At 32.5% G+C, this 17,919-nt stretch overlaps 1 protein-coding gene across 6 annotated transcripts in view; it reads left to right on the forward strand.

The window, feature by feature from the left end:
• Positions 1-17,919, forward strand: part of LOC115215217 (ras-related protein Rab-3) — a 309,114-nt gene that overhangs the window by 145,803 nt on the left and 145,392 nt on the right. The window contains exon 1 of one of the 6 annotated variants that reach the window (XM_036505539.1): positions 13,596-13,745. The exons of 3 other annotated variants lie outside the window; for them this stretch is intronic. In XM_036505539.1, the coding sequence (XP_036361432.1) occupies positions 13,611-13,745 (135 nt within the window). In that variant the 5' untranslated portion in view covers positions 13,596-13,610. Of the gene's footprint in view, positions 1-13,595; positions 13,746-13,839; positions 13,865-14,796; positions 14,824-17,919 lie in introns of those variants that run through there. 2 more of the 6 variants (XM_036505541.1, XM_036505540.1) reach the window with 2 other exon arrangements.

The raw sequence follows: 17,919 nt of genomic DNA on the forward strand, positions 1-17,919 counted from the left end.
TTTCTGCATTGGTGAAAATAGAAGAGCCGACCCTTCTGCTGTCTTTATCATTGAGTTATAGATTTATACTCATGTTATAGTTAAATGTGTGAATAAATCACCATATATGAATAGTTTGATTAAATGCAGATAATCCAGATGATTTCGGCAATATTTTGAGTACATTCATATTACTTTAAATTTTCCCTAACTAGTAATAGTATTTTTAACATTTTCATTTGTGTCAAAATTTAAAATATTAAATCAGGAATATCTTATAAAAGAAAATCATTTAAAACCAAATAATGCTTTTTCACAAGTTTTTTTTAATTGTTTGTTTGTTTAAAAAGTAGGTTAAGAATTAATTTTGTTTAAGTTTTACTGTCATTTTATTTTACAAATTCAAGAAAAAAAGAAATGTCTGCTTGATAAGGAAGGAAGAGAAAATTTCATGACTTACATAAAAATTTTTCTTAAAATATGATGTGCGTAATTTATTTTTTGATTATTGGAAGAAATTTCGCTAAGAACTATTTTATTGTATTTCTATTAGTAAAATTTAATTATTAAGAGGAAAATAACCTTATTTATAACTTTTCTTGCATATGCATAGCAGCCTACCGGTAAATCTATCTATGTTGAATACATAAAATCAATAATGACAATCTCAAAGTACACTTTGTACTAAACATCTTTACTTATTTGAGAAATTTTTTTCCTCCTTTAAGATTTCTTGTTTCCTAATGAAATATAAATTATCAATGTAGATATTATGCACATTATCTCTTTTATCTCTTTTCCTCTCTTTTGTCTGGTTAGGAAAGAAAATTGACATTTAGTGAGAAACTGATTAAAAAAATATGATGGTCACAGCTAAATATAGATGTGTTGTATTTGCCAGTTTGAAAAAATGAAAATATACATAATAAAAGTAAAACTACTATGTTTAATTTAAACCTCATTGATTATTTTTGAAGATCACTTTTAAGAAATAAACTATAGCAAAGTAGGTTGTATACATATAATTATTCACAATAACCATTATTGTTTAATAATTGCTGTCAATGTTCGAGCAAAATCATGATTTAGAACAGTAAAACTATTTTATTTTTCATTAAATATGATTTGCTGATGTAATGTGTCAGATTAAATAGGTCTTATTCACAGAATAATTGTTATAATAATTAGAGAATTAGAGTTAGTATTTGTAATTATTTTGCCAAGCACTGATACACAACATATGACATGTAGCTTTATAGACTATTAATTCATCTTGAATAGCATTGAATATTAGGATATTCTTAAATGTGAGCTGGGTTTTTTCTTTTTTCTTTTTTTCTTTGCATTACTAATCAAATGTTTTGTGCCTTGTGTTGGTACCCTTTTTTGCTGGGTGAACTTCATTTTGCTTCACAGAAAATGGCTCTTCCCAATTCAGTTGTTAATTGTAAGGAATGCAGTTGTAAGATATTTCAATAATTCATACTAATAATCACAAAACCATTCATTGTATGTTATTGGAGTTAAATACATTGGAGTAAAATATATTACCTAGAATAGAAATGACACAGATAGACATCAAAATGATTATCTCTTTCTGTAACTGTGGAACAACTGACTTTTAAAAATCCTTTCAAAAAATATACTTACATCAAGAAATGGGGAAATGTACAAAATATCTCCTGTAGTATTTATTAACGACTTTCTAAATTCAAATTATTTCCCTTAAGTAAGTTTAGTGTCTCAGTGAATGATGTAAATGTATCAATCAAAAGAAGTTGGAACAAGCATAGAATATAGCTATAAAAGAATGGACTGAAATGGTAAAAAAAAGATTATCAAGAGAATTCCTGTCTAGCTCTTATCTCTGGCAATCAAGGCAATGATAATTATGATAGTGTACATCTCTTTAAGTGGTTGTTTAATGACATTACAACAATAATAAACAGTTAAACTTTCAATTATATATGCATCAGCTCTTTGATATGCAGCTAAGAGATTCATTTAACTTCTCTTCATGTTGGTTCTTTAACAGCTAACAAACAAGCTTAGTTGTAGACAGAGCATGGAAAGACAATATTTTTGTTAGCAGAACCAGTATAATGGCAGTATGTTTCCTGGAGCATTTCTGACGTGTCGGAGGAATTCTCTTCATGAACCAAACCACTGCCATCACCACCGATACAAATGACTTCAAATGTCAGTTAGTTGATGTGCTTTCTAGATGTTTGAGAATTGTGCCTCTTCATAGCTGTTTTCATTTTATGTGTGCATTACATGCTGGCTATATCAAGAATCCAATCTTTTCCTAAAACACACTTACACATCACTCCTTTTTTTTATACCCACTTTAAGGCAGATACACTCTTACACTTACATATACACACTTACTCCTGCACCCACCTCCATAGAACAGCATTCCCACCTGGTTTCTAACCTTTCATGTGTTTTTCTCTATCTTTTACTGACTAGCTCTCTTTCTCACTCACTTTATGTTCTTCTCTTCAGATAAAGGACTGATGTCTGAAACGTTAAGACACTTTCTATTTCTACTTATATTAATACTTTATTTGTCAAACTTTGTCCATGTATATTGTTCATTCTATTTACACCACCCTAGTATATTTTGTAGGTCTTTCACTAACAGTTGACTAGGATGCACTTTACATGGCATTTTTGTGTAATCTAACCTGTTTTTTCATGGGAAATGAAGTTTGACAATTTTGATGATGTTCAAGTCATGGTTTATGAATCTACTATATAATACTACATAACTTGCCAATATTTTGTATGTTATTTTGTTTATGCTTTATATATTATTATTAAAAGATCCTATTTATTAATCTAGTATGATATTATGGAATTTATTTCCCTAAAGATTTTGTAAACCCACCAAAGGTTTTTATTCTGATTTCATTTTTGCGATTGTGTATTATTTATTACTTTCCAATACACATTTTCTTCAATATAATCTCATTACCAATTTAGGTTATTCATTCTTGAATTCTTATAATAAAGAAATGCTGTAAAAATAGATTTATCACATTGGGAAAAGGATTTGAAAATGCATATCACATTTGCATCTCAAAAACATTATTCTTATTGTAATCTTTAATGTGTGACCTTTCTAAAGTAATGTAAGAGACTGCCAAAGCTTATAATATAGAGTAAACTATTAAAACAGGTATAAGCATTGTTATTATTTTCCATATATTTTGTAAGTTTTTTTGCATGTAAATGAAACAACTTGCTTAATGTGACCTGCATAACACCACTGGTATCCTTACTATAATAGTTTAAAAATCCTGTATTGAAAGTATAAATGCAAAGAGCATGTGGTAAGAAACATCTATAATATCAATGAAGAAAATCACATTTTGTGACTGCTTTATGCTGGTCAGGGCCATAGTATAACTATGCAATTATAAGCTACAATTGAAAGTCTGTTCTTAGTCCAGAGTTGTTATTCAGTAGACATTAGACAAGTTGTCCTAAGCCATTGATGCTATTTTTGGTTAATAAATCAAACAAGATGATATTGATTTCTTGTTCTCCAACAATCAATAAGTTTTTATCCATTTTGTAATTCACATATGCGTACACACACGTGCACACATACACATGCTCAAACACCAAGCTTTCATTCATACTCACAGACATACACAAAACAATCACAGGAACACTTCTATCATTTCCTCTCTAACTCTTCGCTTCCTCTACCTTGTATTTTCTCCTTCTCCCATGTCTCTCTCTCTCTCTCTCTCTCTCTCTCTCTCTCACTCTCTCCTTTCTGGTTACTCTGTACCTTTTGTTTCTCTGTCACTCCTCAATTCCTCTCTTTTCGATTCTTACTCTCCATGATTTTCCTCCTTGAATATCTCCCGCTACTTGTTTAATTTCTGCCTCTTTTCTTTTGCACTATTTTTCACTATCCCTTCACTCTCTGTCTCTGTCTCTGTCTCTCTCTCTCCCTCTCTCTCTCTCACCTCCTTCCTATCAAGTTGGTGAACAACAGTCTTGTTGCATAGAACTAATGTTCTTTTGCTATTATAAAGGTTCATTTATTTATGCAAGTTGTAAAACAAGTTATGATTGAGAGAACATTTCACCATTGCCTTTGTTAAGCTGAGGAAAAAGAAGTTTGAAAACACAGACTAAATGCAGAAGAGCAATAACCAACTAACATTAACTCAAAAGAAGAAACCTGGATTGTTGAATTAATTACACCACAATTTTTAAAATTCATGAATAATCTTATTGTTGTATGATTATTGATAAAACTGATTGTAATTACCATTCAATTTATCTTAGTTACAATCACTGATTAGAATTTTTTTCAGTCATATCTTATGCAGAACAGTGGCAGTGATGTTAAGGTGCTAGACTGTTGTTGATCACGTGGTCAGGAGTTCAAAGCTACATTACTACAGTAACTGTATCAGAACATTAGGCAAGGCTTAGAATTTCTATTTGCTGGAATGAATCAAGCTGAAAATTTAACAGTTGAGTGATTAAAGACATCTTCTGAAAACACTTTCAATAATTCACATTGAAATGTTCAAATTTATAGAAACATGCAAATTACGCTTGCATGGAAAACTGGTTTGAAAGCATTGAAAAATAATCTGTAGCTAAACTAGATTTTATTATATTCATATACATCATGTTAAGATTGTGTTTTTCTTGTTATCAACACAGTATCCATTGGAATATCTCTAGTTTTTTTAACATAATGATTATTATATTATAACATAATTATAATAAGAGATGATTATCTTATTACCATTATATATGTTATTAGGTCTAATTGCTATTTAAATATGGATTGCTGCTGAATTAAATGCACTGTTTGTGTTTTTGTTGTAATGTATTTTTAAATGCACAGCTGACTAAATTTTTATGAGTAGATTTGGTAGACAGAAACTGAGAGAACTCCATCATATATATATATATATATATATAATATATATATATATATAAATATATATATATAAATATATATATATATATATATGAGAGATAGAGAGATTGGCACCATCCTCTGACTTGCCAGCCCCTGTCAAACAATAACCTATGCCTGCATAGAAAACATAGAAAATGGATGTTAAATGATGGTGGTGGTGATGATTGTGTGTGTATGTGTGCTCATCAGCACCATGTAATGTCCATGTTCCATGCTGGCATGGGTTGGACAGTTTGACAAGGGTTTAATGAGTCTGGGACCGCGTTGTACTCTAGTGTCTCTTTTGGCATGGTTTCTATAGCAGAATGCCCTTTCTAATGTCATCCACTTTACAGGGTGTACTGGGTGCTTTTTTCATGCAACTGGCATTATTGAGATTACCATGTAGCATGCAAATCAACAAACCCAGGGATGGAGAATGTTGCCTCTTTATGTTAGATGGGCTCATAGTTGACCTAAGCCATTCTGTTTATGAAAAGACAAAAAGGAATTTACATCCATATAATTCTTCTGCCTTGACCAAGCATTATGCACATCAACATATGCTGTTTTCATAATAGTTTCATTCTTACTGGGCTGTGAGTGACAGACTTGTTCTTCATAGCTGATGAAGTGAAACGATACAGAAATGCAAAAGTTCTATGAACCAGTGGCATCATTCACTGACCATCTTGTGTTTTTTCACACATGTCTAAGAGGAGAATTTTTCCCTGGAACTAAATCTGCAGTAGAAGCTTTTCTCATATTCAAGTGCATTCAAATGTGTTGAATATGACTTTACACAAATATATTTCCTTCGACACTGCTTCATGCAACCTTATTAAAAGCACATAATCTTTATCAGACATTTGAAAACTTTCAGATTCCAAAAATGAAAAATTCCTGAAAGCTCAGGACTTTTCTTTTTAAGTCTGATGTTGTAGATGAGCATAAAATGAATGTGTATATAGAATGACAAGCTGAAGTAAAAGAGTCATAGGCAGATTTGTTTTGAAAAAAGCAAAATTATGACATAAGAAATTGGACTAGTGCAAGATTCATATAAAACTATCTTCACTGTATGTGTATCAACTGTATTCATCATCATCATCATTGTTTAACATCCTTTTTCCATGCTAGCACCAGTCTGATCTGGCAGTGTTTCTACAGCTGGATGCCCTTCCTAACGCCAACAACTCCATGAGTGTAGTGGGTGCTTTTTACGTGCCACCAGCACAGGTGTTAGGGGAGGCTGATGCAAATGGCATGTATGGTGAGACTTGGGATCTATACCCAAACTGTCTCATTTTATAGAGGCAAGTATACAATCATTCTATATTTGAAAGTATTCGAAATCCCAAACACTTTGGGTCTCAAGCATTCAGATTGCAAATTGCCAACTGATTTTGATACATATTTTAGAAGTGAGGAGCTGTTCATTTTCATTAATTCTTAAAGTAATCAAAAGATATCTGCTATGGTGTAGCTGAAGTGGTAGCTTCCCAGGGTAACCTTTGAATTTGCTGCCCCACTCTAGGCATATAAGCCAGTATAGACTTGCACTGTAAAAAGCATTGCTTGGGCAGATCCCCATTCCCCAGCTATGCTACTAGATATTTGTATTTCACTGTTAAATTGCCTGATTAGTATTTTTTAAAAATATATGTAGATTACCTATATGAACCTACTATATGGTAGCAGAACAATAATAAAGTATCTACTGCAGTGAGTAATATATACAGACTAAGCATCATAAAGTCAGTCCATTTTCATATGCTCACTAGCAATAGATTAATGTATAACATAAGTAAACATGATCTAGTGCATAATTAAATTAGATAAATAAAAAGGACTAAGAAAATTTATTGGCTTATTTAGACAAAGAAGAATCCAGAATGTAAGTAATAAGTCTGAGGAGTGATATAATTGCTGACATCAATTTAAGAGACCTGGGCTGTGAAAACTTTATAAAGAAAGTATTTTTTAAACCCTCTGTACTTGACACAAATGTTTTAAGAAATATTTTATAACAAGTGACATAAACTGCTGTAAACACTAGGCACATACCTACCCCTTCTCTCTCTCTCTTTCACACATACACACATTTTGTTTGCCATTCTTTGAAAGTAAAATAATTATGATATACTGGTTGTGTGGTTCAGTTCCCATCGGACAATCATTTGGAGTTATTGCTATCAAATACACATTTTTTTTTTGTTTTCGTGTATTTTAAGTGGAAAAAAAACTTCATTATTTTTATCTTTTACTTGTTTCAATCATTGGACTGTGACCATACTGGCCTTGAAGGGTTTAGTTGAACAAATTGACCACAGTACTTACTTTTTAATCCTTGTACTTATTCTGTCAGTCTCCTTTGCACACAGTCAATCAAACACATACACACACACATAAGTGCCACTTAAAAGCATTGTTGTGGGTGTTGGTGCCATATGAAAAGCACCCAGTCCAATCTGTAAAGTGGTTGGCATTAGGAAGAGGATCCAGCTGTAGAAACCTAGCCAAAACAGACTATGGAACCTGGTGCAGCCCCTGGCCCTGCCAGTTTTTGTCAAGCCATTCAACCCTTGCCAACGTGGAAAACTGATGTTAAATGTTGATGATGATAATGATATACTCTTTTACTTGTTTCAGTCATGTGACTGTGACCATGCTGCAGCACTGCCTTTTAGTCAAGCAAATCAACCCCCAGGACTTATTCTTTGTAAGCCTAGTACTTATTCTATCAGTCTCTTTTGCTGAACCGCGAAGTTACGGGGACTAAACACTCCAACATCAGTTGTCAAGTGATGTTAGGGGACAAACACAGACACCCAAAGATATACACACACGTACATATATATATATATATATATATATATATATATATATATATATATATACACATGTATACAATGAGCTTCTTGCAGTCTCTGTCTACCAAATCCACTCACAAGGCTTTGGTCAGCCCGAGGCTATAGTAAAAGACACTTGCCCAAGGTGCCACGCAGTGGGACTGAACCTGGAACCATGTGGTTCGTAAGCAAGCTACTTACCACACAGCCACTCCTATGCCTAAAATAAATATGCAACGCTTTATGAATTTGCGTGTCATCCTTGTGCATATATAAATGATTGCAGCATGGAAGACACAGGTTAGCCATTCAGAAACATACAAAGATAGTTAACTACACTTAGACATTTATAGTTTGTAAAATGATATCAAAACTTTCATTGCTGAAAACTGTGATCTGGTTGTTGATAAATGTGTGCCGACTGAGTTGCAGTTTTAAGTAACAAAAATTTTGGCACTATATTGCAAACAGTAAATGTTTAAGTGAAGTTAAATCTCTGTATGTTTCTGAATGGCCAGCTTGTGTCTTCCACACTGTAATTATTTTATTCTCAAAACACTCTCAAATCAAAATACTCACTATGTAAGTACATCTCCATAATATATACACTATGTCTGTTACTCAGAATTAAAGGTGACTTGGTTGTATGTAACATGCTTTTGTTAACTATATTAGGTCTCTATGTAATTTTAAGCAGGCATAGATATCCTCTTGGCCCTTCGCCTAGCAGAATGTACGGGATGTGATGGTTTAAGGAAGATAGGGCCACACCAGTTTTGAGCTGGTCTTTATTTCAACTAAATAGTCAGAAGCATTGTAAAAAATTGTCTTGTTCAAGAACACGTTGTGCTGCCCAGTTAGGAATTGAACCCCTGATCTTGTGATCATGCCTAAATAATACACACACATACAGGATAATGTTGAATCATCTGTTTTGTGTGTGTGTGTCATATATATGTGTATATATATTTATAATGTAGCTTTAGAAATGGTATTAGTATTAGGAAAGGTATCCAGCTGTTGAAACAATGCCAAAGCGGACAGCAGAGTTTGGTGTTGTCTTCTGACCTGACCATTCCTGTTGAACTATCCAACCCTCTATACAAAACAGCTATTAAATAATGACAACAAAGATGGTGATGTAACATAGGCTCATTCTAAATATCTTATGCAATTGTTATTTAGCCAAAGACTAACTTTGAAGAGCAGACCTGTAATCAAAGGTATTCCAGCTGGTTGTCTTAAAAAGATTATAAAATAATTTATCTTTCTTATTTAAGAAGCTTGGGTAGTATTTGAAGGAGATTTGGTTGTTATTTTTAGATGTCAAGTAACTCCAAAGAAGTGCTGTCATCTCTGGTTGTTGGCAGTATTGCTCCAAATGGTGCCTGCAGCTATCATTGATTTACAATGCAAATCTTGCCTTCACTGAATGAAGAGGCAAAGGAAACAAAGTATATATAAACAATATAGATTTATTTTAAAGTGATTTTTTTTTTCACTTTCAGTAGCTCATGACTTGAAGTAATTCAATAAGTCAATTGTGGAACTTTTATTGCAAAGTATGTTGATTGTTAGAAATATGGTAAATGGCACCACTCAGTGGCTTTCAATATTTTGCCAAAATTTGTGTTTGAAGTACTAATTCTTATCTAAAATTAATTCAGACCTTTAATCATTCCCTTCTCTATTTATGAATTGATACACTTCACCAAAATTTGACTTAAGTACCATGGTCTTTTGATATTGTCTAGTCTCCACTCATAGAATATGTGTATTGTTCAAGGTTTCTTTGATTTGTTCTATTCATAGGCAAGCAGAAATGAATGCAAAAAAATTTCTTTTCAGATACACAAAGAATTTAACACACCACACATACACACACACAAAAATGCTTTCACCAAATTTTTTTAAATATGTTTCTTACTTACTGAGAAAATAAAACTTTTCCTAAAATATCATGGAGACAGTAAATTTAATGTTATATATTTCTAATGTTGAACAGGGGAGATTTTTTTAAACAAGAATAATCCTGGTCTTGATGAATTAGAAGTGTATTTATATTCCACTCTGTAATTCTTAAAATACCAAAATTTCATTCAGATTTGGGATTTATTTTCAACATGCAGTTTAATTCATCATAGAATTTATTACTCTAAAGTAGCATTTATTATACCTTTCTAGCATTCTTGCTATTGTACAATTAGCTGAATAATTGTAGTATATTTCATAATAATGTTAAGTAATAATATTCTATTAATATTGTTTTCTTTATGCATATTTATTTCTACTTGGCTGTTTAATGATCCCTAAACTGTTTAACTAACAACTTACTATTGTTTTTCATAAAAATTTGAATTATTGAACTTCAAAACAATTATATTTTCCTATCCTCCCAAATATGCATTCTTGCACATTTATGTAGTGATTTTTTTCATCACTATTTCAGCTAGGGTGGTGGAGGCATATTGATGAAGTTAGAAAATGGCTAAAACTGGTCTGGAGCTGTCTCTCATACTTGCTGGAGAAAATTAAATTAATAGTGACACAGGCATGGCTGCATGGCTAAGAAGTTTGCTTCCTAGCCACATGGTATTGAGTTCAGTCCTACTATGTGTTACCTTGGGCACGTGTCTTCAACAATAGCCTTATGTTGACCAAAGCATGTGAGTGGATTTGGTAGATGAAAACAGAAAGAAGCCCATCATATATGTGTGTGTGTGTGTGTCTTTATTTGCATCTCCTTGTCTTAAATATTTAGAAGGTCAGCAAAAATCTATTTATTCTTATACTTAGAAATATATTTTGTTAGCAAATTAATTTTTGAGTACAACATTTAGCTTCTTAGTTGTTTCATATGATTTTTCTTTAAAAAAAAACAAACTTAATTCCTTGTTGGAGTTTATTCCATGATGCATTTTAGTGAATGATGACTGCTAAAGTATCTACAGTGTTTAAGTTTGAATTGCGATGAGAGCCTTTGTGTAATTGTCCAAGTTGCCACACAATGGGACTGAATTCAAAACTATGTGGTTAAGAAGCAAACTTCTAAATTATATGGCCTCATCTACACCTATTGATTGTGAAAGAAATGTTGAAGCCCCACTGCGAATCCTATTAATTAGGTTCTTTTTCCATCTAATGTTTGAATTTACTGTCAGTTTACCAGTTCTGCTGTAACCATAGACTGAATGTTAATTAATGGTTTATTAAAGCATCCATCCCATGATGAGGATAATGAGCCTGGAGGTTAGTATCGCAATGCAGTTAAATGAGATCAAACATCTCATTTGCAAAAGATCAATGATACAACAGAGAAATACAGAAGTCAAACACTATCAGACATCAACACACCCAACACTTACAAAACAATGCAAACTAGTCAAGCTGATTATTATGATTTTATGCACCATTAACTTAACCTGCCAATAATAAAACTCTTGTGCAAAATAATAAACACATGTAAAATACATTAAAAAGATAGATAACCAATCTTAATTGGAAGAGATGAAAAGTGAAAATATCAGAGAGATGGTCTGTACAAATTTCTGTATACAACAGACAGTGGTAAAGCTAGAATGTGTGCCACCCAGAGCAGCCATTTGATTTGGTGTCTAGCCCCTACCTGTTATACAGGCTTATTCACTAAGCTAAAAAGTTTCACCCTCATAAAAGTGCCACCCAAGGTGAATTCCTGTTTTGTCCCTCCTCCCCTGAATACACTACTAACACCTACAAAATATTCAAACCAACAAAGGAGCTTTTATATGGTTTCTTGAACTACTAGAAATAGCAATAAAATCTCCCCCAAATCACACCTTACTGTCTTAAAAAGGAAGGACACAGTGGATAGAGTGGTTGATCCTGATTATAATATATCTGATAAAATGATGAAAATCTTCTATTTACATGGCATTTAAGCTTCTAAAGTGCAAGTAGCTTTAACTCGTCGTCATGATCATCATTTTCATTATTCATTGTCTGTCTTCAGTGCCGGTGTGAGTTGGATGGTTTGACAGGATCCGCCAAGCCATATGACTGTATTTCATTATTTAATGCATGTCTTCCATGGTGGCATAGGTTGGAGAGTTTGACAGGATCCGACAAGCCAGAGAACTGTGTTGCATCATTTAATGTCTATCATCCATGCTAGCATGGGTTAGATGGTCTGTGTTGAGTTCCAGTGTCTGTTTTGGCATGGTTTCTCCAGCTTCATGCTGTCCTAATGCCAACCACTCTACAGTGTATACTGGGTGCATTTTTCTTTTCTTTTTTTTATGCAACTAGCATGAGGTCACCAAGTAACTTGCAAAATATTCTTATAAAACGAACAAAGTGAAAGAAATGATATTAATAGTTATAAAGGAAGCATTTGAAATTATTGATTTCATGCGACTGAAAAATGTTGCCAAAATTTCCTATACAAGTCGTATGCTGTAAAACTCTGTTAAGTAGTTTTGATAAAGGTCTACTTTTCCAAGCTTGCATGGGTTAGACATATATGACTTATATATACATGTTACAGATATGAACATAGCATATATAAGGGACTAGGGCACTTAATATCAGGTTGAATGCAAACAACTGTTCCGATACAATGGTTATAAATTATTTCATGAATTATATCATAATTACATAAAATACTCTTCAAGCCATTCTATGTATCATGAAAGAGTTTTCTTCTATAAAATATTATTTTATGTGGACTAGAATTTTGTTTTGATTCCAGAATGCAGCTTTTAAAGGGAATTTTTTTTAAAAATTTGATTTGAAATTTTAATAATTACCAGATATCTTGATATTTTTTTTATCTTTTAATTTTCACAAATTGATTTAAAAAAATATCTGTTGACACACACTTACTGAAATGCTTTAATATTTTTTAAGCAGACCTTTTAAACATTACTCATTCAAAATCCTGTGCAGTGACCATACTGGAGTACTTCCATTGAAAATATTTTAAACCCACACTAACCTTCATTAACTGGAAGATGTTAAAGCTTGCTTATCTCACAGAATCAAATTTAGCTGGTTCAACTAAACATTTTGAAGTTTGTAACAAACTCATGACTGTAATTATACATAATGGGTAAATTAATTATTTATTACAATCTTGTAATTGTTCTATTACATCTGCTGGATCAAATTTACATTTTACATTTATCATTAAAATGCAAATGGTAGGTGATTAAATTATGGCATTGGATAATTTTCTTTTCTTTTTTGTTATGTACTGATTTTCCATCTAGTACAATTGACTGGTAATAAAATTGATTGGTTTGAAGAAAACTATCCAAGTATAAGAACATCATCTAAAGTTTATTATCCATGCTGGCATAGGTTGGCATGGTCCACAAGGCTGCATTGGGCTCCAATGTCATCTTTAGCATGGTTTCTACAGCTGAATGCTCTTCCTAACACCAACCACTTTACAGTATGTACTGGCAAGGTCACCAGGTAACTTGCAAGACAAGTCGGGGAATATTGAGAAGGTGGGGACATGGTTATATGCCAGGTGTTGAGAAGTTAGAAAGTATGATAAAAGAACAAGCCCAAGTGTCTTGCTATAAAGAAGATGCATTGCTACCCCACATTATATATGAGAGTAACTAGAAAGAAGACAGAGATGGTGATGACCAGATGCCAGAGTATCTCAAGATACAAGAAGGTGGTGTGAAGGGAGGGTAAAGGATGGTTTAAAGTAGACGTAGAGGTGAACGTTATGTAATTGTTTATGTAATTTCATGCGAAAATCTCAATAGAATTATTCAGTTCATAAGAAAAAAGAAACAATAGCAATAAAAAGAATGTAGAAGTAGTGAAAGGCTTTTGTTATTATGTTGAAATACATTTTATTGGAGGTAAGCAAAATATCTACTACGATTAAGTCACATGGTCGACTGGTTTTTGCACTCAAGTGTGGGGGAGAACGAAGCATTTTTTTGAAGCCGCAGGAAACACTACACCTACAGGTTTTGTATTATTTTCTTAAAAGTTGCTTCATTTCTGTTACTGTCACATACAGTTGTCCATTGAAACGGGTCAGATGTGAATATCGGAGTTGTTCTTTCATTCATACTTTTCAATTCAAGTGAGCAATGTACTAAATTTTCTACTTTCTTCTATTAGTTAACATGTTAATAATTAGATTAAACAAACATTTGTAAGTTAGAACATAATGAGAGAGTGAGATATTTGCTTTGACTGTAGTGAAGGAGTTGATAAGTACTGCATTTCTAGAAGTTGTCTATAAATTCTACACTATTTGTAACATATATATATATATATATATATATATATATGTCCCTCTGTGTGTGTGTGTGAAGGATATGAACTTTGTGTGTATGTTTTGTAAGTAATGTTCAGTACAAATGTTATATGTCAATGTATGAGTGCCTATGACATTATCAACACACACTTATATACTAGGATTACTAGTATACACATGTACTAACATATTTACATATATTATCTTAATTACTAATAGTTTCATGCTGTTATTAGTTTGAATTTTGGTAATCTCTGAATAGCAAGTGTACTGTAATTTATTAGTAACTTAGGTGGTACTCGCTGAGTAATGTTTAGCTTTCGGTTTTTTTTTCCATGCTATATTAGTTGTACAAGTTATGGGTCAACTTGATCTTAAGAATTGATAGAATAATTACTAAATAATACACCAGGATAAGTTGTCAAATTGATACGAAGTAAGAATAATGGTTCCCCTACTTTCCGGGTAGCAGTCGAGTAATATTATTTACTAAGTGGTCTGAAATAAATGGATGTATATTTTGAAGTTAAACACCCACCCATCAGTAGTAACCTATTCCGGTGGAGGGGGGGGAGACATAGTACTAGGAATGTAAAACACTTACTAATTATCTTGCTTCAAAATGAAATTGTCTTGTTTGTTTTTATCACCACCACTAATAGTAGTAGTACTAAAACTAGCAGTAGTAGTGACAATTTCCACCACCGCCACTGTTACTACAATTATTGTTGAATAACTTCCTACAGTAAAATCATTTCTAGTGGACAACCATGGGAAACTCTGTGAGTAAATAGTTTTCTTTTATGCAGTGTCATTACCCTTCCAATCAATCATTTGTTTAACCCCATGTCTTTCTTTTCTCTCCAGACCCACCATCCATTTATTTTCTTCAGATAATTTTTTTTGTTTTTTAATGTCCAGAACTTTGGTTATGTTTTGTAGTGGCCCATGTAATATTTCTGAATTAGTTTCAGTAGAAATGCCCTTAATTTGGCTTTATCCTTCTCCTGTCTTTCATTTCTGAATGCAATGGTTCACTACAGTATGTTGCAAACTTCTTGTCTAACTGTTTTTCTCCCCTCTTTCACCTTCCTATGTTAAAGAATCATCACTTCCTTTACTTCATTGAAAAATGAATGATTACATTATATTTTAAACATCAGAAAAATTTACCCATGCTAGCATGGAAAACGGATGTTAAACGATGATGATGAAATCCAGATAAAATCTTTCAACCAATAGCATTTTATGTATTTTTTATAGCCAGTCTTTGGTCAGTGTATTATACCTGACTAAATTACTCAACCATGTCAGTTTTCTGTTACCTGGATCTGCCTGACTCTTATATTATCTTACTTAGTTATAGATTTATTTATTTATTGTATCTATGTTTTCTTCCTGGTTTTGTTATTAGTGATGTGACAAAAGGCATTGTTGCCAAAATTCCCTTCACAAGTTCAGCGAAACTGTTAACTTATTTTATTTACAAATATGGTTTCATATTTTGGCCAGTAATTTGTTGGAGGGGTAAGTCAGGTATTACATTGACTTCAATACTCAACTGTTACTTATTTTATCAACCCTAAGAGGATGAAAGGCAAAGTCAACTTCAGTAGAATTTGAACATGAAATGTAAAGAACCAGAAGGAATGCCGCTAAGTATTTTGCCTGATGAGCCAACAGTTCTGCCGGTTCACCGCCTTACTTTATTTACACATATAGTGTTCTTTGGGGTGGGTGGGAATATCATGTCATGAAGAGTAGAATTTTTGCTTCCATTCTTAGAGAATTGTTTCTTTCATTCAAAACATGTTTTAAAGCCAAAATGTCAGTAAATGGACAGCAAACAATTATATATAAAAACTATCATAAGATAGGAATTCTCCATAAATGTAAAGATGTAAACTTTCAATTTTTGTGGGAATACTTGTCTTCAAATTCATGTCTTCAAATTCATTCAAAATCATTTTAGCCTTTTATGGATAAACAACATTCATAGAGAAACCACTGTTTGGTATGGCATTTAAATACATCAATATAGACACAGTAAGGTAACAAGATGGCATAATCGTTAGCACGCCAAGCAAATTGCTTAGCGGCATTTCGGTCTTTATGTTCTAAGTTCAAATTCTGTTGAGACCAGCTTTGCCTTTCATCTTTTCAGGGTTGAGCACTAGGGTTAATGTAATTGGCTTATTGCTTCCTTGGAACTTACTGACCTTGTGCCAAAATTTGAAACCAATATAGTTAGAGAGAGAGAGAGAGATCAGTTAGAAGGGTATTCCAATATATAAGACATAAGAAGACTTTAATTAGAAACTGTAATACAAATTCCATAAAAACAGTTATCAATCATTAGTAGTTTTAAATGTTATTCCCTGATTGATATTGAAGGTTTTTTTTTCATATGTCTTTGTCAATCTCATTACTATGTCTATTAAATATTTAAAACAGACTTCTGCATTCTAGATGTGTAACTTACTGATTGATTTGTTTTTATGTAATTATATCAATTAAAACTGCACAGGCCTAATCTGGTGCTAATTAAGGTATGAATAAGATTTCACTTGGAGAATAGAATATTCTCAATGCTAGAGATTTTCCTGTGATAACAATAACAATTACAACTTTTATTGATATTGCCAATCTAAATGAATAAATTATAAAATACTCTGCACACCTAACACAATACAGAATATTATCAGATTTAATAAAAGTAACTCAGACATCCATGTGTTGTGAAAGTTTATAAAGAATTTACAATTCAGCTTTTGAGAATAAAAATGAAATAAAAAAAAGAGAAGGGAAAATTGAGAAGCTAGTGTAACCATACAAAGAGCAAGTAATTTGAAATATATATTTCAAAATATGCATATATATATTATATAACAGCATTATGACATTCCTCTTACATAGTCTAAAGAATAAGACCTGATATATATCTACAAATATGGTGTAGTGTAATTAGCTCCTTGAGGAAAGAGGAAATCATCCCAAAACCAAATCGTATAATAGTTATTCAATGGAATATCATGGATAAGAAATTTTATATCATGTCTGTCATCAATAACAGTCTTTGTCATTTCAGAATCTGGTACTTATTAAAATGCAAATTAAAAATTACATAGGTGCAAGCATGGCTGTATTGTTAAGTTTGCTTACAGTTTTGGTTTAATCCCATTGCATAACACCTTGGGCTGGTGCCCCAAACAAACCAAAGCCTTGTGAATCGATTTGATAGACAGAAACTGATAGAAGCCTGTCATATATAAATATGTGGAGTGAGGGATGTGAGTGTGGGAGTTATGTATGAAGGGTGCTGAAAAGTTCATAGCTTTGGGTAAAAGAAAACACAGGAGAATCAGTTAATTGATTTTATTCAACATATATTCCCCTCTCAGACTCACACACTTATTGCAGTGGTCCTGCAGTTTTTCTAAGCACTATAAAAGAACTCAGAAGGTTGGACCTCCAACCAGGCCTTTTGTGATACCCTTAAAACCAGGAACTTTTCAACACTCCCTCATATGTGCTTGTATCTTCTTATCTTGACATCACATGATAGTTGTAAAGGAGTATCATTGTCATACAAGCAGTCTCATCCCTTTTCAATTTTCCATGAAAACATGTCTAGCCAAGCATAAAATATTACTTTGCCTGGAAATGGTTGAGGAGTGGTGACAGGAAGGGCATCCAGCTGTAAAAATATCTGCGTCAATGAAGTGGATCTGACCCATGCAAGCATGGAAAAGTAGACATCAAAATGATGGTGATGATATATTTAGCTGCTTTAACACTATATTTTCCATAAAGTTACCAACAAAGACTAAATTAAAATCAAACTTAATAGGTAACTGAAAAAAGACATTATGATCAAA

The sequence above is a fragment of the Octopus sinensis genome, linkage group LG8, assembly GCF_006345805.1.
Source record: "Octopus sinensis linkage group LG8, ASM634580v1, whole genome shotgun sequence".
Taxonomy (NCBI): domain Eukaryota; kingdom Metazoa; phylum Mollusca; class Cephalopoda; order Octopoda; family Octopodidae; genus Octopus; species Octopus sinensis.